General features: G+C 40.2%; 2 protein-coding genes across 2 annotated transcripts in view; one reads left to right on the forward strand and one right to left on the reverse strand.

The window, feature by feature from the left end:
• The window catches only part of ERICH6B (glutamate rich 6B), an 83392-nt gene extending 76939 nt beyond the window's left edge, over positions 1-6453 (forward strand). Inside the window, exons 12-13 of the mRNA XM_020971294.2 lie at positions 1969-2194; positions 4194-6453. Of these exons, the coding sequence (XP_020826953.1) occupies positions 1969-2194; positions 4194-4430 (463 nt within the window). The 3' untranslated portion in view covers positions 4431-6453. The remainder of the gene's footprint in view (positions 1-1968; positions 2195-4193) is intronic.
• Positions 6454-7919: 1466 nt separating this feature from the next.
• COG3 (component of oligomeric golgi complex 3) overlaps positions 7920-24258 on the reverse strand; it is a 75104-nt gene continuing 58765 nt past the window's right edge. Inside the window, exons 21-23 of the mRNA XM_020971337.2 lie at positions 12623-12750; positions 11744-11842; positions 7920-9770 (exon numbers count right to left, since the gene is read on the reverse strand). Of these exons, the coding sequence (XP_020826996.2) occupies positions 9741-9770; positions 11744-11842; positions 12623-12750 (257 nt within the window). The 3' untranslated portion in view covers positions 7920-9740. The remainder of the gene's footprint in view (positions 9771-11743; positions 11843-12622; positions 12751-24258) is intronic.

Consider the following 24258-nt stretch of genomic DNA (forward strand, 5'->3'; position numbering starts at 1 on the left):
TATGTTGCTGCTTCTCTGATTTCATCCTCCATTTATCAGGCTGGGGTATTAATGAAAATTCATTCATAAAGTTTTGAACCTTTAAAAAGGATTTTGAGTTGTGTGTTTCAAGGAATGGACAATTTTGTTTTAGATTTTTCAAAAATTTCTTTGGAGAAGGCAGAGGGATTCAGGTTTTTTATTTGGGAGAGGTTTTTTTTTGGGCAGGGCGTGGGGGGGTGGGAATCACTATTGCTAAATATTTAAGAACTAAGTGATCTTCACTGTGCTTATCCCCACACCCTAAATTTCCTGGGAGATTACTCCCCAAAGAGGTATCTGACATAACTGGGGTAGGCTTAAACAGGCTTTGTCACTGACTAGGTAGGTAGCACCAGAATGTTGTTGTTCAATCATTTCAATCATGTGCAGCAATCTGTGACCCCATTTGGGCTCTTCTTGGCAAAGACACTGGAGTGGTTTGCCTTTCCCTTCTCCAGCTCATTTTACAGATGAGGAAATTGAAACAAGCAGGGTGAAGTGACTTGCCTGGGGTCACACAGCTAATAGCTGAGGCCACATTTGAACTCGGGTCTTCCTGACTCCAGGCCAGACACTGTATTGCACCACCTAGCTGCCTTCCTTCTGAAACTGCTCCTGGTTTATCCCGTTTATATCATTTGCACGAAGTTGTTTGCATACTGTTTCAGCTCAGAGGGGTTCAGGAGAGCCAATTGTTAATGTTTTCAGCATAAGCATTTACATCTCAAAAATACACAACACTACAAATCAGGGATTTATTTATTGTTTTGTTGACTTTCTAGGTAAGGAAGCTGATAGAGAAACAGTTAATAATGAAGATTAAACGTAATAGTATGGACTTTTTATTTTTTGGAGAGCTAGTTGCTGGGCAGCTAGATAGTGCAGTGGATAGAGTGCTGGGACTGGAGTCAGGAAGACCTGAGTTCAAATACAGCCTCAGACATTCACTAGCTATGTAACCCCAGGCAAATCACTTCACCCTTCTTGCCTCAGTTTCCTCATCTGTAAAATGGGCTGGAGAGGGAAATGGTAAACCATTCCAGTATCTTTGCCAAGAAAACCCCAAATGGGGTCAGGAAGAGTTGGACATGAGTGAATAACAAGAACAACAGCTGTTAAACATTTACCAGCATGCTCTTGCCCCCATTAAACTGTTAGCTCCTTGAGAAGGTATGGGTTGTTTGGGGGGTGGGGATTCCTTTCTTTATATCCCCAGTGCTTAGCATAGCAGTAGACACTTAATAAATGCTAGTTGATTGACTGACCAACCATAAATGGAAGTAACTGAAACTGAATGTAGTAAAATTCCAAAGAAGAAGCGTGGCCACAGATAAAAGATTGGAGAACATACTTCCCACCCTCCTGCCCCCATCTTTCGCAGAGATTAGAGTCCACGGGTGTGAAACATTATAGATAATGTCCGATGTTCTCAGTATGTTGGTCACTTTTGCTGATTTTTTTCCCCTCTACTTTTGTTTTATTCTTTTTTTTTAAAATAAATCCTTTGTTATAAGGGATGGCTCCCTGCCAAGGGAATGAGTGAAGAAGGAAACCTAGGCAATAGAATGACAAAAGATATCAACAAACATCTATTTTTTATGTTTTTGTTAAAAAAGAATAGTACCAACCTCTTTGATTCAAACTCACATCTTTCTGAGGCATTCTATCCACCCTCTTATACATCTATCTTAAAACACCTTAGAGCATATGCCTTCTTAGAAGGGAGATTTAATGGGTCCACCTCAGCTGGATAAGAGCCTTCCAACTTGTGAACACAGTCACAGTAACATCTCTTAGCAAGAGTAAAATGGGCCCCCACTTACCTGACTTGTGTTCAAGTCAAGTGGTGAGAGGCAGAGGTGGGAAAGGGAGTTAGACAACAAATGGAATCCTGTCTTTAAAAGAACCTGCCTGTGAAGCTGTCTGACTGTGGGCTTCTTGGTCTAGGATGTGTCTGGGTTTGAATTTGGGCTTCTACTTTGATGCAAAAGGAAGACAGAAGGCCTGGAACTGGTGGGACCCAAATCAGCATATCCACGCACCCCCTCACCAGTCGATTTACTTTGATCTCAATCCATGCTTTGGTGTCCACGTTAAAACCCAGGATAAAGTGCTTATCACCTTCAGTTACTACAAACAAAAAATCCACTTAAATCTGGGCACCAAGGTCAAGGTAAGCTTTCTTCTTTCATCTACCTGCATCACTCCCCAAGCTCATGACTCACGTTCAAGGAGTCTGCTTTGAACAGCACATTGTGCCATCCATCCATCTCATCCATCCATCCATCCAATCCATCCATCCATCCATCCACCCATCCATCCCTGTTGTTTCCTAACAACACATGACCAGAAAAGATTATTTAAATCCACAGGTTACTCCCTCCAACTCCTCATTTTAGCCACTTTTACACACACACACACACACACACACACACACACACACACACACACACACACACACATATTTTATAAGACCGGCTAACAAGTTGGAAAAGTTAACTGATAGTTATATTTCATCGCTTTTTATTTCTTACATTCACTCAGTGGCTAATAATAGCGAGGACAGACTACCCAAGTGACAACAGCCAGAGGGGACAAGAGCCCCTAATCAGCCCCTAAATAACCCAGAGTTAACCGTTATGTGTTCCCTGGTAGGGAAAAGGGAGAAAGAAAGCAAGAAAACTTCCCAGAGAGGATATACTAAGGAGAGGGTAGAAGGCAACGCCAAAAGAAATGATTGGAGAATCAGAGCAAGAAGGCTTGGGTTCAAGGCGGTCCTGCCTCAGGCTCTTACTAGCTATGTGACTCTAACACACTTTCCTGAGCCTCAGTTTTCTCACCTGTAAATTGGGGATAATAATAGCACCTCCCTCCCAGGGTTGTTGTGAGGGTCAGATGGGATAATAACTGTAAAGCATTTAGCACAGTGCCTGGCACATAGTAAGTGCTATATAGCTTATCATCATCATCATCATCATCATCATCATCATTAGCTGAGATCATATATGTAAAGTGCTATGCAACCCTAAAAATAGATGTTAGCTATTATTATCATCATAGACTTAGAGATGAAGGTTCTTAAAAGCTATCTAACCCAATCCCCTCCTTTTATAGGTGAGGAAACTGAAACTCAAGACAGGTTAAAGTTATTTGTTCTACATCCAACAGGCCCTAAGTGTTAGCTGTGGAATTGGAACTTGAGTCCTTTGGCTATCAATCCAATGCTCTCTCCCAGGAGGCACCAGTTATTCCAACAGCTTTTCTGGCATGGCTAAAGGAAGTGGGAAAGAGGAGAAGTAACTCACCATCGTCAAAACTAACCTGTGTATCGCTATAACTGTGTTCCCCTTAAATTAGGAGTCTATAAACTAGGGGACCTAGACTCTTGTGGAGCCTATGGACAGATTCCATGGTGGTCTGTGGACTTGCATGGGGAAAAAAAATTATATTTTTATTAACCTCCATCTGAAATTTAATATTTTCTTCAACTATGAATGTAGGCAAAAACAACAAAAACCCATTTATTCTGGGAAGGGTTCAACAGATTGCCAAAGGGGTCCATGTCACAGAAAAAGGTTATGAAACCCTCATCTAAAGAAAAGTCTTTTCCCTAGCTGTCTGACCACATGCAGGGAGACAAAAAATATCTCTGTATACCATATACCCCTCTTCACTCACCTGTGACCATACACCTCTGGCGGTTCAGAGTTAGTCCTGAATGACTGAGTGGAATATATTTTCACTTCTTCTAGGGTTGTTTGTCTTTTTTTTTAAGACTAAGGCAGAAGTGGAGGGACAGACAGAAGCAGAAAACAGACTTCTAATTTCTGGTGTCCTGTTCCCTGTAGAAACCTGGTAGTGAGAAGGCAGGGGGCACAAGTATCCTGACACTCCTGTGGAGAGCAAACCCCAGAGGATGTGGCACAGGCCAGAGGGGAGCTGGAGAGCTGGGGACAGAGGAAGCACAGAGGAGAAGGTGGGAAAGGTAGTACAGGGATGCTAAGGAGACAGAAACTTTCTTCCCTAACATTTCTTCAGTAAAAGCACAACACTGATATGTCATGGAAGGCTCCAACCTAGTCCTAGCGCAGGGACTCACTAGAAAGGGAAACCCCCCAGGGCCTAGGGACACGGCTGAGCCTAACAGCTTTCTGGGAATCCACTCTTTGCAGGTGAAAGACTCTGAGACAGAGATGAAACTGCAGCACAAGGCGCTCCTGGAAACCCACAAAATGCAGAAAGAATTCCAAAAGACAAACAGCCTCCTGCAGAAAATGAAAGGGCTGAGCTGCCTGACCAAAGTCGACCTGGAGAACTTCATAAAGGGCTACCCATCCATGTCTGCAGTGGAAGAACATCTGCGGGCTGGAAAGCTCCGCGTACTGTGCCCAGATCCCAGCAGGGGATGAGCTGTGTGATGGTGCAGGCTGGGGCCTGTTGTGGCTTTCTCCACCCTCCTAAGGAAGCCCTCCCTGCCCTCCATCTGCCAAAGGCCTAAGGCTCGTTGGAGTTGTAGAATTTGAGGGGCATTTAAGATCCAGTCACAGCCTCCTGTATTTAGTGTAGGGGGGGTGGGGCTTCTGGGGGATCGGTTTGTTTGTTTTAAAGGTGCTCCAACACATACAAATTAACACTCTGCTCTCTTCAGACAGGATTCAAAGTTAATCACAATTTGAATCTGGGCAGGTAATGCTAGAGGGCAGCTAGGTAACGCAGTAGATAGAGTGCCGGGCCTGGATCAGTAAGACCCAAGTTCAAGTCTGTCCTCACTAGCTGTGTAGCAAGTCATTTAACCTTGTTTGCCTAAGTTTCCTTATCTGTAAAATGAGCCGGAGAAGGAGATGGCAAAGTACTCCAATACCTTTGCCAAGAAAACCACAATTGAGATCACAAAAAGTCAGACATGACTGAAAAATGACAGAACCACCACCTATATCCAGGCATTATACTAAGCATTTTTAATGGCAGTTTCACGGTGAAGTAGATAGAGTGCCGGGCCTGGAGTCAGGAGTTCAAATCTGGCTTCAGACACTTACTAGTCGTGTGACCTGGGCAAGTCACTTAACCCTGATTGCCACAGTTTCCTCGTCTGTAAAATGAGCTGGAGAAGGAAATGGCCAACCACTCCATTGTTTCTGCCAAGGAAACCCCAATCATAGATCATAGAGTCGAACTCAACTGGAAATGCCTGAACAGCAACAAAAGCACGACCCTGGACAAATCACTTAACTTCTCAGCTTCAGCTTTCTAACCTGTAAAATGAGGCCCATGGTAACCAGCTACAATCACAGGGTCATTGTGAGGAGCAAAGGAGGTATTTCAAAAGAACTTAGCAAACTCTCAAGTGCTGTAGAAAAGCTGGTATTCCTTGTGTTTAGCCATTCCCCAACCGATGGGTGTCTACTTGGTGTCTAGTTTTTTTTGCTTCCACAAAAAGGGCTGCCATAGATATTTTGGGGTCTTTGGAACTTTTTATCACGGATCACCTTGGGTATATCCACCCAGCAGTGGAATCCCCAAGGAAAAAAATATGCCTATTTTCATCACATCACTTTCTTAAATCCAAATTGCTTTCCAGAGTGACTGTACCAATTCACAGGTCGTTCAACAGTACATGAGCAGACTTGTCTTTCTAGCATTAATTATTCCCATCTTTTGTCATTTGTGAATTTTCTGGGTGTGAAGCAAAACCTCAGGGTCATTTTGATTAGTGATTTGGGGCTGTCTTTCATATGATTGTGAACTGTTTGCAATTCTTTTAAGAAGTAGTTTTTTGGGGCAGCTAGGTGGCACAGTGGATAGAGCACAGGCCCTGAATTCAAGAGGACCTGAGTTCAAATCCGAACTCAGACACATAACACTTACTAGCTGTGTGACCCTGGGCAAGTCACTTAACCCCATTGCCTAGCCAAAAAAAAGGAATTTAAAAAAAGTAGTTTTTTCATACCTTTTGACCACTTTCAAGTTCGAAAATGGCTTTTGGTTTTACATATGTGTGAATGTCTGCACACATACATATATATGTATGTACATGTCTATACACACATACATGTGTATATACATGTTCATGTGAATATATACACCTATAGATATATAACACGTGTATATACATATATACATGTATATATATATATATATGTATACACACACATACAGATAGATACACACACATACATAATGTATTATATTTATTTGTCGCCTTACCTTGGGTACCAAACCCATAGGTAATTGTACAAAGCTGTTTTCTCTCACCATTCTTCCTCTTAAAGGCATTAATTCTGTTTTGCAAAAGCTTTCCAATTTCACATAATCAAGATTATTTAATTTTTTGCAATTGCCTCCATCCCTTGTTTAGTTGATAAATTAAGATGTTTAGTTTGGTATTATCTCAATAAATCAAGCTATCACACTTACAGCACAGTGCCTGGCTATAAGTGTGATATAAATGCTGTTACTATTATATTACAGAATTCATCTCAACCATAGCTGTGAAAAGTGTAGGATCTATTAATCTTCTAATGTTTTAAAGAGATCATCTTCAACATCTAGGTCATGTATTCATTTTGCATTTATTGTGGAATATGATGTAAGACATTGGCCTAAGCCTAATTTCTGCCAGGATTCTTTCTAGTTTTCCCAGAAATTATCATAAAGGCCATTCCACGTTCGGGAGTTTGTTGAATGCTGGATTGAGCGCCATCATTTCTGAGTCTTCCTTGTCCAATCTGTTCCATTGATCTACTTTCCTATCTCTTAACTCACACCAAGCGGTTTTAATGACTTCTAGTTTATAACAACATGTTACACATAATTATTATAAGCTTAATATTATAACTAGTATGTATAACTACATAATAGTGCTGTTCCTTTCTCATTGCTTTTCCCTTTTCAACATTTCCCTTGATATCCTAGATATGTTGTTGCTCCAAATGAATTTTACTGATGTTTTACCTAGCTCTGCAAAGTATTCCTCAGGCAGCTTAGCTTGATAGAGCATTAAATAAACCTGTAAGTTCACTTTGGCAGCATTTTCGTTTTACTACTTTGGCAATGACCTGCCACGAACACTGAAGACTCCTCCAGCTCTTCGCCTTGCTCATTACTGCTTTCAGGAACATTCTGTAACCATGTACTAGTACTGTGTATGTCCTGGTGGATGGACTGACTTCCCAAATACTTCCTGCACTCTGCAGTTGTTCTGAAGGTAGTATTACTTCCATTCCCACTTTATGGATGAGACTCAAAGAGGCTGAGTCACACAGGTTGGTTGGCATCAGATCTAGGTCTTAAACTAACTCCCAAGCTGCCCATCTGCGCCTGGTCGGGTTCTGCGCGGGCTTCTTCTATCTATCCACCAAATTCCTACCTTTTGTCTCCTGACTCTGGCCTCCGGGATCCCTAGTCAGGTCCCCTTCCTGTCACATATACATGGCACACTGATACAGGAGCTAAAAGACAGACTCGATTCCCCCACAGCTGGGGCTCCTTGTCCCTATTCCTCTCAGGCCTAAAATGAAGGCTCCTCAGGCACCAGGACTCCCCCCGACCAATCCCTGAAAGCCAAGTTCAGGCGTTCTCTGCTCCCAGCTATGCCCCCACACCTGCCTATCCACTAGGCCCCTGCTGATTCTTGTGAGGCAATTATAGAAGAAAATGTAGCTTTGTGGAATTATAACATCAGCAAAGAAAATACAGGTTTGCTTTTATTGCTACTATTTAAAAAACTGAATTTTCAACGCAATTAACTATACTGCCAGTATTGGAGAAGACGGCTGTCGTGCTAACAAAGAAAAAATTAAATTGCCCTAAGATTTTTAGATGTCTCTAGTACTTCTGTCTTTCCATTACAATCATCTTGTCAGAAGAATCTGAAGACACAAATAAAAGAGTTGGACAAGTTAGGAAGCAAAATCTTTATTTTTAAAAAAATCCACATTTATTAAAAACTGCAAGTTCCTAGCCAGATAATTAATATAAAGCATTTTAAATTAATCATTTGAAAGTATATACACTATCTGTATAAGTAAACACTTGAAACTGTACAGATTTAAACAAATATTCATTCAGCAAATGTCTGAACACAACTATCCAGCACTTTGAGAGGTGTTTTGAGTATTTCAGAAATGAAAAATCCAAAACACAAGAATAAGCACTGCTAAACATTTTGACCCTTAAGAACATACCCTCATCTGTACAAGTAATTCAATCAGCCATAGTACTATACAGCAATCATGCCTCATTTCTCTTGGAAAAGGCTATTCAAAAAGACCAAATATACACATATTATACAAAAATGGATATTTTACAGCCTATGTTCTTAAACATATATTTATAATCATAAGTGGAAGAATAAATACATCTTCCCCCTTAGAACAAGCCTGAGCTCCTCTCAACCTCCCTTCTTAAAAGTCAGCTAATCAAGCAAACCCTACAACAAATGTAAATTGACTTGGAAAGACAGATTACCCGCTCCACATAACGGACATCAGGACATGGAACATCTCTACACAATGAGCAGGAGCCACTAAAGGCGTGCAAAATGCCGTGCTAAAGTCACTGTACGAAGAGGAACAGCCATTGCCCACACATCTGGGTCCACTCACATACCAGAGGCCTGCTCAGCACTTTATTTCTGGACAAATGTTTGACTGCTCCTAAAGAAGCTTCTTTTTTCTTTCCCCAAACAAGCCACATCATCTATACAAATCACTAGCTATGCTTTTGTAGGAATTTGTAGATGTGCATCATTTCTTTTGTGATCCCCGATATACAGCGGTGAGTTTTTAAAGTGTTCCTCCTCCATCTTCCTTATCTCCTTCACCAAGATTCATTCCATTGAAAGAACTGCAGCATCCCAAGTCACGTGGCCGTAGAGACCATGAAAGCATTCCCTCTTCAAGGGGCTGCCTGACTGAAGTCGGTGTACAGGAGATGTATAAGCCTGGCCGCACACAGAAGAGCTACCCCGAGCAGAAGACGCTTTAATTGGCACTTGCCATTCACAAACACCTGCAATTGTATGCTGCCGATTTTCATTAGAGATAACTCCTATGCCCATTCCCAGGCCGCGGCAGCTCTCTCTTCCCCATCAGTTCCCCACTAAGGCAATCCAAGGAGCAGAGAGGGATCCCAGGGCCCAGTTGCAGGACCTGCTTCTTTAAACTACTTTACATCAAACACAGAAAGATAACTCGCTGAATTCTAAGGAAAGCAGACTATGCTCCCAGAATATCCCATCTTTGCTACAAAATGGTGTCAGAAACATAACATTACACAGTGTTACGAACAGCATTTCTGGGAGCTTGTTCAACAACGTCTAACACTTTAGACAGCCACGCTCCTGGAAGCTTTCTAATTAACTTCCTCAACGTTTTTCTTCACTAATCCTAATTAGTAACCTACTTTCATTGCACATATTTTCTCCAGGAATCATTTCACTGCATGTCCACAGATTAACTTCTAAAGCCAGTTTAATAACATTAGGCAGTGATCTATGTTTACAAGTCGATCTTTGGCATTTTGGGTGCTTTCTACCCTTTGCTTAGATTTCATTCTGTAATCACAGCCAAGAAGCACAGGACTTTGAAAGAGTCTGTGGGCCCTGAGAGACCTCCCCACCAAACCCCCCCAATGTCCCGCAGGTCGTGTAGGTGACTCCTCAGCCTTGCTCTGGCCTGGCGTACCTTCTACATCTGTTTTCAACAGTCCAAGGGACTTGGTTACTTGGACACAGACAGTAGTAAGTTCACCTGAAAAGCAAAGTGAGAGGGCATATGAGCTGCTTATACAATCATGGTAATTCTTTACAATGCGAAAACGCAGCAGAAGAAAGCCTCGTCAAGGCTGCAGAGGAACGCTGGTATATGGAGTGACCACCACAGCCCTGATGTTTCTTCGAGGCAGCAGTGGTATGAGGTACTGAAGGAGTTATACAGCAGGGACAACTGACCACTGGCTCAAGGAGCTTCATGAGAGATACAGAGAAAACAAACGCACAGACAGAAATGACAGGATCCAAAGGCACAGAACCAATTATCTGGCTTTATACAACAAAAGGGTTCTTGAAAAACCAGATGCAAACTAAATTTTATAAATGCACTAAAAACAATTTTTTAAAAATCTGCTGTCAATTATCCTATGAAAGTAAAGAATTCTTTTGTTGTTGTTTTTCAGTCGTTTCAGTAACATGTGACTCTTCAAGACCTCATTTTAGGGTTTTCTTGGCAAAGATACTGGAGTGGTTGGCCACTTCCTTCTCTAGCCCATTTTACATATGAGGAAACAGAGGCAAACAGGGTGAAGTGACTTGCCCAGGGTCACACAGCTAGTAAGCGTCCAAGGCCAGTTTTGAACTCATAAAGATGAGTCTTCCTGACTTCAGACCCAGCACTCTTATCTACTGCGTCACTTAGCTACCCAAAAGAATACTTTAATCACACCCTAACAGATAAGTATTTTTCAGACTAAATTCTTGTTGAGAATAAGGCACAGATAATTCAGCTATGCTCATAATCAGGAATATGGGGAATGAGAAAGACTATAGAAAAGTCAGTTTAAGAAGACTGAGGAAACAATTCCAAAAAAAGGAGAAAAGCTCAGCCACAACAGGGAGACCCTACATGAATGCTGGCTGCTGCTGTTCTCAGATGACCCCAACCGCCTGACTCCTACAGCACCCGCTGGCTACACAATCATTTGGCATTTCACGTTCTTTTGCCCTGTAGTTTTTTCTTGAGTAAATTTCACGTATGGCATCTAGATGGTTCAGTGAATATAGAGTACTGGACCTGGAATCAGGAAGATCTGAGTTCAAATCCAGCCTCCCTCAGATACTTATGAGCAGCATAACCCCAGGCAAGCCATTCATCTCTGCCTGCTTCAGTTTCCTCAGCTGTAAAATAGGGATGATAATAGAGCACCTATGTCAGGGCTGCTGTGAGGATGAAATGAGATTTGTAAAATACTTTTCAAAACGTAAAGCGCTATAAAATGCTGGCAATTACTATCATTATTATTATTATTGTTATTATTATAGTTAACATGTTACTAATTAGAGTGCAAACTCTTTAAGGGCAAGGATTTTGTCTTATTCATCTTTTTGCTCAAATGTACTTAGCATAGTGTTTGCACATAATATGTACTTAATAATAAACATTCTGAATAAGCATATGAAAAAGAAAGGCAGAAGAGTCAACATGGGAGAAGAACACCAAAGACCAAGAACTTTACAGAGATAGAGCGACAGATCAAGACCAAGACACACATCCACGTACATATGTATATTTATATACTTATGCAGCTACTAGAATTTACAACAGTGACAACAGAAAATTCCTGCATCGGCTCTGAGTGCTTAAGTAATTGGTTTGCTTTAAGTTTAATCATTCTGAAATCAGAGGCTTTTCGCATCCATGATTCAAGATAGCTTGTTCAGCTCCTTGGCTCTTGCTAGCTGGCATTTCCAAAGACAGATGGGTTTTATCCAGAACACAGCTGTCATTTTAACTGGCTTGCCATCCCATTTAAAACTTACAGCTATCTCATAGAGCCAAAGATAATTCAAAATTTTAATTTTTCCTCGTCAGAACAGAGGAGAATATGACCAAGTACAACAAAAGTAAAACCTTGATTACTCAAAACAAATAAAACCATGATCAACGAGTGAAAAAAATCTACTCCAAATGACCTTCTGATGACCAAATACCACCACTACAAAGCTTACCTGTTCCATGGAAGGGCAAGCTATGATCTGGATATCTTCACTGCTAAACTCTTCTTTTAACAAGGCATGGAGCTTCTGGAATACTTGCTGAATGTTATTCTTAGAAAGAAGGAAATATCATATTAAATGAGGCACTGAAAAACACAAGCAATTGTCTTAAATATGAAGCAATTAGAACGTCAAGTCCTAATGAAATCTGCCATAACACGTAAGAATAGCGCATCTTTCTCTTACAGGATCATTACCAAAGATATCTAATGTGCACACACAACAAAATTTCAGGTGATGTGTTAGCACAAGCCTGGACAAGCTTGTCAGGTTATGTTTACTGCAAAAACTAAATTATGGCAAGCCCCATGCTCTCAGAGAATATTGTAGAGTTCAGTAGCAATTTCTTACATAAAATGTAATAAAACTCTCAGCCATAAAAAGTGTTTTGGAAATCAACCAAAGCCTTGGGGAAAGATATGAGTCTAACACAGAACTAGGAGAACTGACTTCTAATACTGTGCTGACATATAATCCTTCTGTGGTCACAGCATAAAATCCGATGGTGCTCCTCACCAATCCAGGTGGGAGATAATGCCTATAAAATTATATTTTAGCATTAGGCCACATTTCTTTTCTTGTTTGATTTTTTTTAATTATTATTTCCATTTTCAAAGGCAACCAATAAGAACCTAAAGATGAGATAGCATATGCAAAGGATGTGGTCAATAACCCTAAAGAATGTTGCCAGATAGATGCTGGACATGCAAGCACTTTAGTAGTCCACTTTACTGAGATAGCAGCCATATCAATGTTTTAGAGTAATTTGAAGTGGAAAAACAATATACCAAGAAACCGGGCAACATTCATGTACAACATGGCAATACTTACCCTAACAGGCTTAAACAGGATGAATTCTGTATCTTTATTGGATAAATACAGCGACATGCTTCTCAACGTCAACGGCAACTTTGTTTTTATTGTCTTGTATGCACTTGACACTAGGTCATTGACTTTGACTAGGAAGAAGTTAACTTTCAGTTACTAACACAAAGAAAAAGAATGGGAACATAAGCATTTCACTTCAAAAGGAAAGGGTCTTACATGGCTCAGTTCCGTTTCCCTTGACTATTTTATCTTGTAATTTTTAGTCGGAAGTCTCACATCACTCTAATTACAACTTTAATAAAAGAAAGGAAGCAAAATAAAACTAAAGGTGGCAAGACTTCTGGCTGACTAGAAAGGGGACACAGAACAAAAGTACTTTCTTTACATGTTCAGTGCTTCTTAATTGTTCTGTTCAGGTTTGTTAAACTACAGATTTTTGGGTGGGCCTTTAGCCCTCACTGGGTAAGATTTTTAATCCTCATTGGGCTATATTTATAAATTTTAAAACACAATTTTTTCCCAAGTTAAATTTAAATCTATTGAATGGAACGGAATTCAAAGAAAACACAGGCTCCACTTGAGTTCTGTCTTGAAATACAGCTTGTCCTATTTCCCCCCCCACTTAATAGTATTTTTAAAACAAATTTTTTTTTTTAGGCAACCAGGGTTAAGTGACTTGCTAGGGTCACACAACTAGTAAGTGTCAAGTGTCTGAGTCCACATTTGAACTCAGGTCCTTCTGACTCCAAGGCTGCAGCTCCATCCACTGTGACACCTAGATGCTCCTTAAAAACAATCTTTAAAGAAGCCCCATATACACAATCATCATCGTCATTGTCACTGTCATCCTGAGGAACAAGGCTGCTTGCAAAGAATTCTCAGAATTTGTGCACCCAGCAATTCTACAATTAGGCTAAACTCCATTCTGATACGGTCAGAACATTTTTCAATTAATGCCAAGGTGCGCTATGCTAGTACTGTTACAGCCAAATGAAATTTCTTTATTTAAACAGAAACGTAACTTGCTAAAATGAGAAAAGATCTAGTTGAGTCTTTACAATGACAGCCAAAACTAATGACATAGTCACTGGAACGTGATACACCAACCAGTCTAGACTAGACCACTAGGATTCTACTCTAAGGAAAAATCACCTGTGCTTTGAAAGGAGAATCTTATCACAGGGAAAAGAACATTATTTCAATAACACATCAAGCCCTTGGGCAAAGATACATTAAATATGGCTATTTACCAGTTTCTAGATGATTTTATTTAAGAAAAAGATGTTTACTGCACCCATGTTACATGTACTTCCATAGAATTCAGCTCACAAATCAAAGGCTAGAAAACTAATTTCCCCAAATAAGCTCTATATACAACCAAAAACCATGGCTAAAAGTAGCAATTAATCCAAAGACTGTTAGATTTTCTTCAGGGCAACACTGAAGTATGTATAAATAAGACAGGTTCTTGATTATGAGAAGTCAGTGCAGTTAGAATAACACTATAGCTATAAAGGCCTCAGAAACCCTCGTACTACAGGAAAAAAACTGGTTGTTTCTAAGCTTCTGGCCAGTAAACTAACTACACGGCCAACCACTCTAATTCTGTTCTAAAAACTACTTCAGTTTTTCAACACTGCATGCCAACTAAAATATTTCAAATATTACAGACAATATACAGAGCTATATAAATACCTCTATTACAGTAAGAAAAAGTCTTACACACCCTTGGTCAAAGCTCTTGACTCCAGATAAAACCAATCAATTTAAGTCCCTATTGGCTCATTGTTGTTCAGTTGCTTTCAGTTGTGTCCCACCCCATTTGGGGTTTTCTTGGCAAAGATACTGAAGTGGTTTGCCATTTCCTTCTCCAGCTCATTTTACAGATGAGGAAACTGAGGCAAACATAGTTAAATAATTTGCCCAGGGCCACACAGCTAATATGTGTCTGCGGCCAGATCTGAACTCAAATAGATGAGTCCTCCTGACTCCAGGCTTGGCACTCTATCCACTTCACCAGCCCCTGTTGGCATCTTCACCTTATTTGCCCCCTCTGAAATAATAGTGATAATTCTCTTCAGTCACCCAGTTATCTTAAAATATATTCACCTGCTTCAATGATGCAAAACAAACCATGAGAATTCATAGCTTCAAAGACAGAAAGAAGTCCTTACAGCTCCAATTCCTCTTCCCCATGCTTACTTCTAAATAAAAGCAGGTCTGACAAGTGTCACCCTTTGGACATGGACAATCAACTCTGATGCCTTATATAAAGTAATTTCCAAACCTCTGAGTGAAAGATTTATAGCTAGCTATGTGAACTTCAAAAAATAACTAAGTTTAATATAATTGGTTTCCTTTTATTTCATGCATTTATAAATAGTATCCTGCCACAAGCGTCCATGACACAAGAAAAGGTCAAGTACCTCTCAGATGCGAATGAGGAAGCCAAACAGAAAGCATCCTCAAGAGTGTGAACCACTGTTAAAACACTATGGTTAAAGTTGGGTTCTAGCAGCTGACAGCAGCCTCACTTCCAGTTCCTCACTGCAGTTCCAGAGGGTCCTCATCACTGCTGGGAATTTTCCTTTGTTTCTCTATAGTCCCTGGGTCAACAACTCAGTCAAGCCACCAAAGAAGCCTGAAAATCATTTGTGTTCAAAAGACTTCAACTGGACAAAATCAACAGAAGTCAAGATCAGGTTAAAACAAAACTATAGGGTTTTAATCAGAGAAATAAGGCATTAACATCATATGACTTAGAACTCAAAAGCACTTTAGAGATTATATAATCCAACTCTTTCACACTTTACAAATGAGGAGACTGTGGCCCAGAGAGGTTAAATGACCAAGGTTACACAGTAGCAAATGGCAGAACCAGGAGTCAAACACAGGTCCCTTAACTCCAAATGTAAGTCACAATGCGGCAGCTTAGTGGTACAGGGGATAAAGCACCGGACTTAGAGTCAGGAAGAGCTAAGTTCAAATATGCCTTCAGATACTTACTACCTTGTGTGACCCTGAGCAAGTCACTTAACCCCCTATTGGCCTCAGTTCCTCATCTGTAAAATGGGGGCTCCCAGGAAAAGGAAATAGCAAAGTACTCCAATATTTTTGCCAAGAAAACTCCATGGAGTCACATAGAGTTGACAAGACTGAGCAACTCAATTAACAACAACAACAACAACTAACTCACAATATCTAACTGCCTAGCATATGTCTAAGAGCCCTTCAAACTCTTAATATTATATATCACCCAAATCACTTCATATACGAAGTCAACCCTAATCCTAAATTGGTCGCAAATCAGAAGTATACATAGCATCATGTAACAGTAAAAAAAAAAATATGTGTCTATATGTATATAGACACATATAGACACAGACACATATATTTTCTTTTTTATTCAGTAACCAAAACTAACCAATAAAAATAATTCCAAAAAGTTCAACAATACATACAATAGGTGGTACCAGTCTATCCTTCCATAAATAAATCATACAAGCCTAAACACTTAGTCTCACTACCTCTAAGAACAATTACAATTTCTTCTCTAATAATCTCTCTCTAATCCATTCTAAACACTGCTGCCAAAATAATCATGCTGAAAACTCTCAGTTCCTTATTGCCTAGCAAATGAAGCCCAGAACCCTTAACTTGGCATTTCAACACCTTAAAAATCTGGTTGAGGGGGTGGAGCCAAGATGGCGGAGTGAAAGCAGTGACTTGCTTGAGCTCTCCCCCAAACCCCTCCAAAAATGGCTCTAAACAAATTCTAGGGCAGCAGAACCCACAAAAAGACAGAGTGAAACAAATTTCCAGCCCAAGACAACCTGGATGGTTGATCAGAAAGCTATATTGTGCCAGGCGGTAAGAGGAGCACAGTTTGGCATGGGCGCACGGAGCAGGCCTCAGAGGACTGAATCACAGGCATCTGTGGTGGATTCCAGACTTCTCAACCCACAAATGCCAAAGACAACTTAGAAGGTCAGTGGGAAAAGTCTGTTTCTGCAGTGCTAAGAGAGAAGTGAGGTGGTCTCAGCTCCATTCCCCGAGCACAGCCCGGGACAGGGGCTGCCTCCCGAGCTTCCGGCCCATAGACTGAGGGGAAAGCCTGTGGCTGATCAGAGGGGAATTGCAGGGATCTCTCTGCTGGTGCAGGATTCTCTTGCTTTGCCCGTGCTTGGATCTGGATGACAGTTCTGAGGGGTGGTCCTGGGGTGAGGGGGAACACTGGCATGGTGGAGCTTGCAGTGGCTGTAGAGAGGAAACCCTCACAGTTCCAAGACAGAAAAGACTGCTTGTGGTCACTCACAGACCAGAGCACAGGCCAGGAAAGGAGTAAACACCTCGCCATTATCATAGTACCTTGGAAGAACTGAACATTTACAGGTCCCTAGAAATATCTCTGAAAACAGCTACACAAAACCCCTGAAGCTTGGAACAGTACATTCTCCACACTGGAAACAGACTCCTACCTTAACAAAGAGTTTATAACTCAAGTAATTGGCCGGGATCATGAGCAAGCAGCGCAAAAAGGGTCAGACTATACTATCTTACTTTGGTGACAAAGAACATCAAAACATACAACCAGAAGAAGACAATGAAGCCAAAGCTCCTACATCCAAAGCCTCCAAGAAAAATAAGAATTGGTCCCAGGCCATGGAAGAGCTCAAAAAGGATTTTGAGAAGCAAGTAAGAGAAGTAGAGGAAAAACTGAGAGTGATGCTAAAAGAGACCCAAAAAAATACTGAAGAAAATAACACCTTAAAAAATAGCCTAACCCAAATGGCAAAAGAGGTCCAAAAAGCCAATGAGGAGAAGAATGCCCTAAAAAGCAAAATTGGCCAAATGGAAAAGGAAGTCCAAAAGCTTACTGAAGAAAATACTTCCTTAAAAATTAGAATGGAGAAATTGGAAGCTAGTGACATGAGAAATCAAGGCACTGTAACAAATCCAAAAGAATGAAAAAATAGAAGAAATGTGAAATATCTCATTGGAAAAACAACTGACCTGGAAAATAGATCCAGGAGAGAGAACTTAAAAATTATTGGACTATCTGAAAGCCATGATCAAAAAAAGAGCCTAGACATCATCTTTCAAGAAATTATCAAGGAAAACTGCCCTGATTTTAGAACCAGAGGGCAAAATAGAAATTGAAAGAATCCACAGATCTCCTCCTGAAAGAGATCCCCAAAGGAAAACTCCTAGGAATATTGTAGCCAAATTCCAGAGTTCCCAGGTCAAGGAGAAAATATTACAAGCAGCCAGAAAGAAACAATTCAAGTATTGTGGAAACACAATCAGGATAACACAAGATTTAGCAGCTTCTACATTAAGGGACCGCAGGGCATGGAATATAATATTTCAGAGGGCAAAGGAGATAGGACTACAACCAAGAATCACCTACTCAGCAAAACTGAGTATAATCCTTCAGGGGAAAAAATAGTCATTCAATGAAATAGGGGACTTTCAAGCATTCCTGAGGAAAAGACCAGAGCTGAATATAAAATTTGACTTTCAAATACAAGACTCAAGTGAAACATGGAAGAGGTAAACAGGAAAGAGAAATCATAAGAGACTTATTAAGGTTGAACTGTTTACATTCCTGCATGGAAAGATGATATTTGTAACTCATGAGTCCTTTGTCCGTATTAGGGTAGTGGGAGGGAAAAAAATTATATGTATGTATACATAGATAGAGGGCACAGGGTGAGTTGAAGATGAAGGGGTGATATCTGGAAAATAAAATTAAGGGGTGAGAGAGGATTATACAGGGAGAAGGAGAAAGGGAGAAGTAGAATGGGGTAAATTATCTCACATGAAACAGACAAGAAAAGCTTTTACAGTGGAGGGGAAATGGTGGACGGTGAGAGGGAATGAGTGAATCTTATTCTCATAGATTTGGCTTAAGGAGGGAATAACATACACAATGGGGTATGGAAATCTATCTTACCCTACAGGAAAATAAGGGGGGAAGGGGACAAGAGAGCAGGGGGTTGATAGAGGGAGGGCAGACTGGGGAGGGGATAATCAAAAGCAAACACTTCTGAGGAGGGACAGGGTCAAAACAGAGAACAGAATAAATGGGGGGTAGGATAGGATGAAGGGAAATATACTTAGTTTTTCACAGCATGATTACTATGGAAGTGTTTTGCATGACTACACATCTATAACATGTATTGAGATGCTTGCCTTTTCAACGAGGGTGGGTAGGGAGGGAGGAAGGGAAAAAATTTGTAACCCAAAGTTTTAAAAACATATGTTAAAAATAAAAAATTTTTTTTAAAAATCTGGTTGAAATGACCTTTGTTGCTTATTGCTCAATATTCCTCTTTGCTCTCTTTACTCTCCAAGTCAGTGTCTCTGCCATTTCCTACACAGCCTGTACTTTCCTTCCTGTAAATTCTACGCTCATGCTTGTTCTCTAGGCTTGGGGTGTATCATTTCCCAGTCATCTCCAACAACTGAAATTTCACCTGTCCAACAAGGGCCATCTCCTACATGTGCCCTTCCCTGCGTCCTCCAGGAAAAGCAAACCCTCCCTTCCTTTCAATTGTTGCAGCATTTAATCTGTATCTCTCTAGTAACATCCACGTTCTTCTTTGCGTTACATTTATTGCGTCACATCTTAATCCTGTGAGCTCCCCTTTACTTCTGCACGTACCACGGTAACAGCAGCAGGGTGGCAGAAAAAGGAGCAGAGGGAACCAAGAATAAACATAAGCTCAGCTGTTATTACTCCATGTTTGAGACTCTCATCCAATGACCAATATATAGAGAATAATAACAACAGCTAACATTTAAAAGAACTTTATAAATGGTCTTTCACCTGATCCTTAAACAACCCGGGGAGGTAGGGGCCATCATTATCCCCATTTCACAGAGGAGGAAACGGACAGACAGAGGTTAAGTGAGCCAGGAAGTGTCTGAGGCTGGGCTGGAACTCAGGTCTTCCTGACTCCAGGCCCAGTGCTCTCTCCACTGTGCCGCCTCCCAGGATTGGAGGAACTACAGTACAGCAGTGTTAAAGGAAATCAGAAGACAGAAGGAAATCATAGTTCAATGGAAGGATGGCAGATAATGAAGAAACTGGCAACAGCAGTTCTATTGTGTGTCCAAAGACACCTTTCCGTGGTATGTTTGGTCATAATAATAGCTAGCATGCATAACACTCTATATATCTTGTAACATCTGATCAACTGACACTGAAACACTCATAAGTATGTGCAGAAAGCCTATCACAAAAATAACTGCCGTTTATGGGCCAACATCTGTTGTAGGCTATGAAAAAGAGAAATCCTACAAAGAAATTCATAGAGAAGTTAAATCAATGCATGCTTTGATAATTAGTGATTTCAATATGAAGATAAGTATAAGGAAAGTTAGTGGAAAATACTTGAAAATATGGTTTAGAAGAAAAGAAAAAAGGCTAAAGACCTGTGAACTACAGAGGAGTGTCACACCTATACATTTAAAATATTCTCTCAGTCAATCAACAAGCACTTAACAATCATGTACTATGTGCCAGACACTATACTAAGCACTACGGATATAAAGAAAAGGCAAAAACAGCCTTTACCCTAAAGAAGCTTACTTTCCAATGAGGAAATGCACATAAATAGGTGTATATATACAAGACACATATAGAGGAGACAAAAGTTAACCTCGGAGGTTTTCAAAGCTGGGTGGAGGTATATAGGGGTGTGCTGGAGAGGCTTTCCTGCCAAAGATGGTGTCTGAGCTGAATCCTAACGGAGGGAAAGCATTTTAGGAAGGGGACAATGAGTAACAGATGTCAGAGGGGAGCATTATGTCTATGGAGCAGGAGGTAGGCTGGTATGACTCAACCACGGGCTGAAAATAGGGGAAGTAATGTCTAAGAAACCTGGAATGATAGGGAAAGGTCAGGTTGTAAAAAAGCTTTAAATGCCAAACAGAGGATTAGTTTTAAATCCTGGAGGCCATAGGCAGCCACTAGACTAGATTAAGGAAGAGGACAGGGTCAGACTTGTGCTTTAGGAAAATCACTTTAATATATACATAGAGGATAGAACTGGAGTGAAGAAAGCTGGAATGAACTGGACATGATAAACAACAAATTGGTTTTTTTTGGCTAGGCAATGGGGTTAAGTGACTTGCCCCACAAATAATAATTTTTAAAAAGAAACTGATTATATTTCAGAAGACAGGAAACCACTCATTCCTAAATCAGATCCCCTCATTTGTCAGAGAAAAATTAAAATTAACAGAAAGAACAAAATTGAGGAAAAGATGTAACACGTTATCAAAACAGCTCTAACCTGATCTAAGTGAGTTGCTGACACAGAAAAATAAGAACAAGCAGAACCGTGATAACCATACCTTAGTAAAATCTAAACAATGTACATGAATGACTATAATGAAGAAAGCAAGACTGGAGACTCCCTCAGACATCAAGTGCTCATCTCCATGGTAAGCTGCGAAAGAAAGTCTCCAAGGGCAATATCCATTTAATATGTAAACATAGTGGGAAAATCCTATAGAGAAGAAGAGTGGAAGTTTGTGAGCAGAATCATCTTGCATTGAGATGCAGTGGAAAAGAAAATGAAGTTTAAAAAAACTTGGGAGGCAGCTAGATGGCACAGTGGATAGAGCACCAGCCCTGGAGTCAGGAAGACCTGAGTTCAAATCTGGCTCAGACACTTACTAGCTGTGTGACCCTGGGCAAGTCACTGAACTCCAATTGTCTAAAAAAAAGGGGAAAAAAAAGAAAGTTGGCAAAAGACTTACCTAAAGGATTACCCCAAGGGTATCTGAAGGCAGGACTGGAAGGGAGACAGGAATAGAGGGGAAATGGTAACGATCAGCAAAGATTTTTTTTTTAAATTCTTCTCACTAACGAAAGCAGTGGAGGGTTCCATGGAGCCTGGAACCTCATACTTCTAGAGATGATCCCTGAGGACATGGAAAGGGTACTGAAGAAGCAAAGACAGAAAAGCAGTTGGACAGGGCCACTTTACACAGAGAAGGTCTTTAAGAATCAAGTCTAAAGGTAATTAAAAAGTGGATCATGCCAAAGACATATGGGAAAAAAAACCTCAAGCCTTAACATTAAGCCCTAAAAAAGTGACAGAGAAAATCAGTACCTATCAATCCACGTGCCTACTTTCCCATCCATAGAAAATTTTCATTAAAATAATTTGCAGATGCATCCTTGATATAAAACTCAGAAGGGAATAGACAGGCTGTCTCTAACAATGTTCTATAATAGACCATATCTTTATAGTTACACAATTGACTGAAAGGCAGAAAAAACACAAGATCGTATCTTGCTTACAGTTTGACTCTAAAAAAGTCATTTGATTCAAAAGAGTAAGCCATCACTTTAAAGGCTCTTCATCAACAAGACGTTTCCTAAGTATTACTTAAGTCAAAAATACACCAGATTCCTTGAAGGATGTAAATGCAGAGTTAACTTTGTTTGATGGCCCACTGATCTGCAATATCAAGCAACATCAAGAGAGATTCCCTCTCAATGGTAACATCACCCAGATGCTCCTGTTCGTAAATCACAAGGTATAGAGAGCATCAAACCCTGTAACTCTTCACAGACTCATAAATGGGATTCAAAACCACTCTTAAGAATTTAACTATCCACACAGGAAAAACCAAGGGAACAGAGGAAGTCCAGATTATGCTGTGAGGTTGGATTAATAACCCACAGTTTGCACATTAGTATGAAAAACTTGGACAGACATGGCAAACAATATGTTAAGCTGGTATAGTAAGTTGGGTTTGGAACTGAACAGATAAAAGAACAAGATGAGTTACCTTGTTTGGAAACTGCACAGTTCTTTTTAATAAAGAAGGGAAATTATCCCAATTTTCTTTCTGAAATAAAGACCTATCTTTTTAATACCAACATTTTTACAGTAATGTTGTATGGCTGAGTCACCACATACTAGTCAATGAAGAACTGAAATTGGGGATCTCTAAAAGAAAATAGAGAAGAACACGGTGGGCAGTAGGGGGTCACAACACTTTACAAATAAGGTATCATGCAGGAAAAATGGTGTAATGGATATGGAAGATATGGAAGATTGGAAAGGGGATGGTCATGTAGCAGTGCCAAGCGAATGAGAGGCAGGCTTCCAGTAAACAGTGTACTTTTTGTGGCAGATCTCCAGGAAGAAACAGAAAAGGGGAATGAGGAACATAGATGGGTTGTGATCTGCATCCTTGGAGAGAGTACCTACACTGAGTGGCTCACAGTTCCACTGAAGTATGTCTTATTACCAACCCATTCCCCCCACATATGCTCCTTGAAGGCAGAGTTCTTATCTTGACATCTCCTGAGACTAACAGAATGCCTTCAACATAACATATTCAGTGATTGTTTTTTGAACTGATAAAAATCAATCATCCTGTATGAGAAGCTATTTGCAATGCTGAAGGATTACCACAAAGACCAATGAAGTAACAGAGAAGGCCTTGAAAACTGAAGGCAGCTTGGTATGCAGATACCTCAACAGAAAGAAACAAGGTGATTATAAACACTCCAGGTAGGTCAAAGACAGTGCTCAGTTTCCTAACAAGAAGAAAACCAGGTATTGATGTTGTGTATGAATCTTGTGATTCATTGCTGTTCTCTCTATTCAACAAAAAGAAAATCTATTTCTTCCTTTAAAAGGCAGGTGGAGGGCTCAAGACTTCTATTTCAAACTCTTGAGTGAATTAACTTTGCAAGAATTCTACTGTTTAAGGCAGTTTTCAGATGAAGAAATTAAATCTATCTACAGTCACATGAAAAAATACTCTAAACCACTATTGATTAAAGAAACACAAATTAAAACAACTCTGAGGTACCACATCATATCTGTCAGAAATGTGGGAGAAGCTGTGGGAAAACTAGAACACTAATGGCGTTATTGGTGGAGTTGTGAACTAATCCAACTATTCTGGAGAGCAATTTGGAACTATGCCTAAAAGGCTATAAAATTTTGCATACCCTTTGATCCAACAATACAACTACTAGGGCTATCTCCCAAAGAGATCATTAAAAAAAGGGAAAAAGAGGGGCAGCTAGAGGACCTGAGTTCAAATCTGACCTCAGACCAAACACTTGACTCTTACTAGCTGTGTGACCCTGGGCAAATCACTTAACCCCAATTGCCTTAAAAAAAAAAAAAAAAGACCCACATGTACAAAAATACTCATTTCAACTCTTTTTGTGGTGGCAAAGAATTGGAAACTAAGGGTATGCCCATCATTTGGGGAATGGCTAAACAAGCTGTAGTATATCAATGTAATGGAATACTATTGTTCCATAAAAAATGGTGGGCAAGCGGATTTCAGAAAAACCTGGAAAGACTTGTATGGACTGATGCTGAGTGAAGTAAGTAGAACCAGGAGACCACTGTACACAGTAACAGCAAGATTGTGCAATGAACACAGATAGTACGACCACTGACAGACTTAGTGCTTCTCAGCAATGCAATGGTCTAAGACAATTCTAAAAGACTCATGATGGAAAATGCTATCCTCATCCAAATCCAAGAACTATGGAGTCTGAATGCAGATGGAAGCATACTATTTTCTCTTTTTTCATTTTTTTCTTTCTCATGGTTTTCCCCTTTTGCTCTGATTCCTCTTTTACA

This window comes from Phascolarctos cinereus, unplaced genomic scaffold (assembly GCF_003287225.1).
Source record: "Phascolarctos cinereus isolate Bilbo 61053 unplaced genomic scaffold, phaCin_HiC Scaffold_7;HRSCAF=346, whole genome shotgun sequence".
In the NCBI taxonomy this organism is placed as follows: domain Eukaryota; kingdom Metazoa; phylum Chordata; class Mammalia; order Diprotodontia; family Phascolarctidae; genus Phascolarctos; species Phascolarctos cinereus.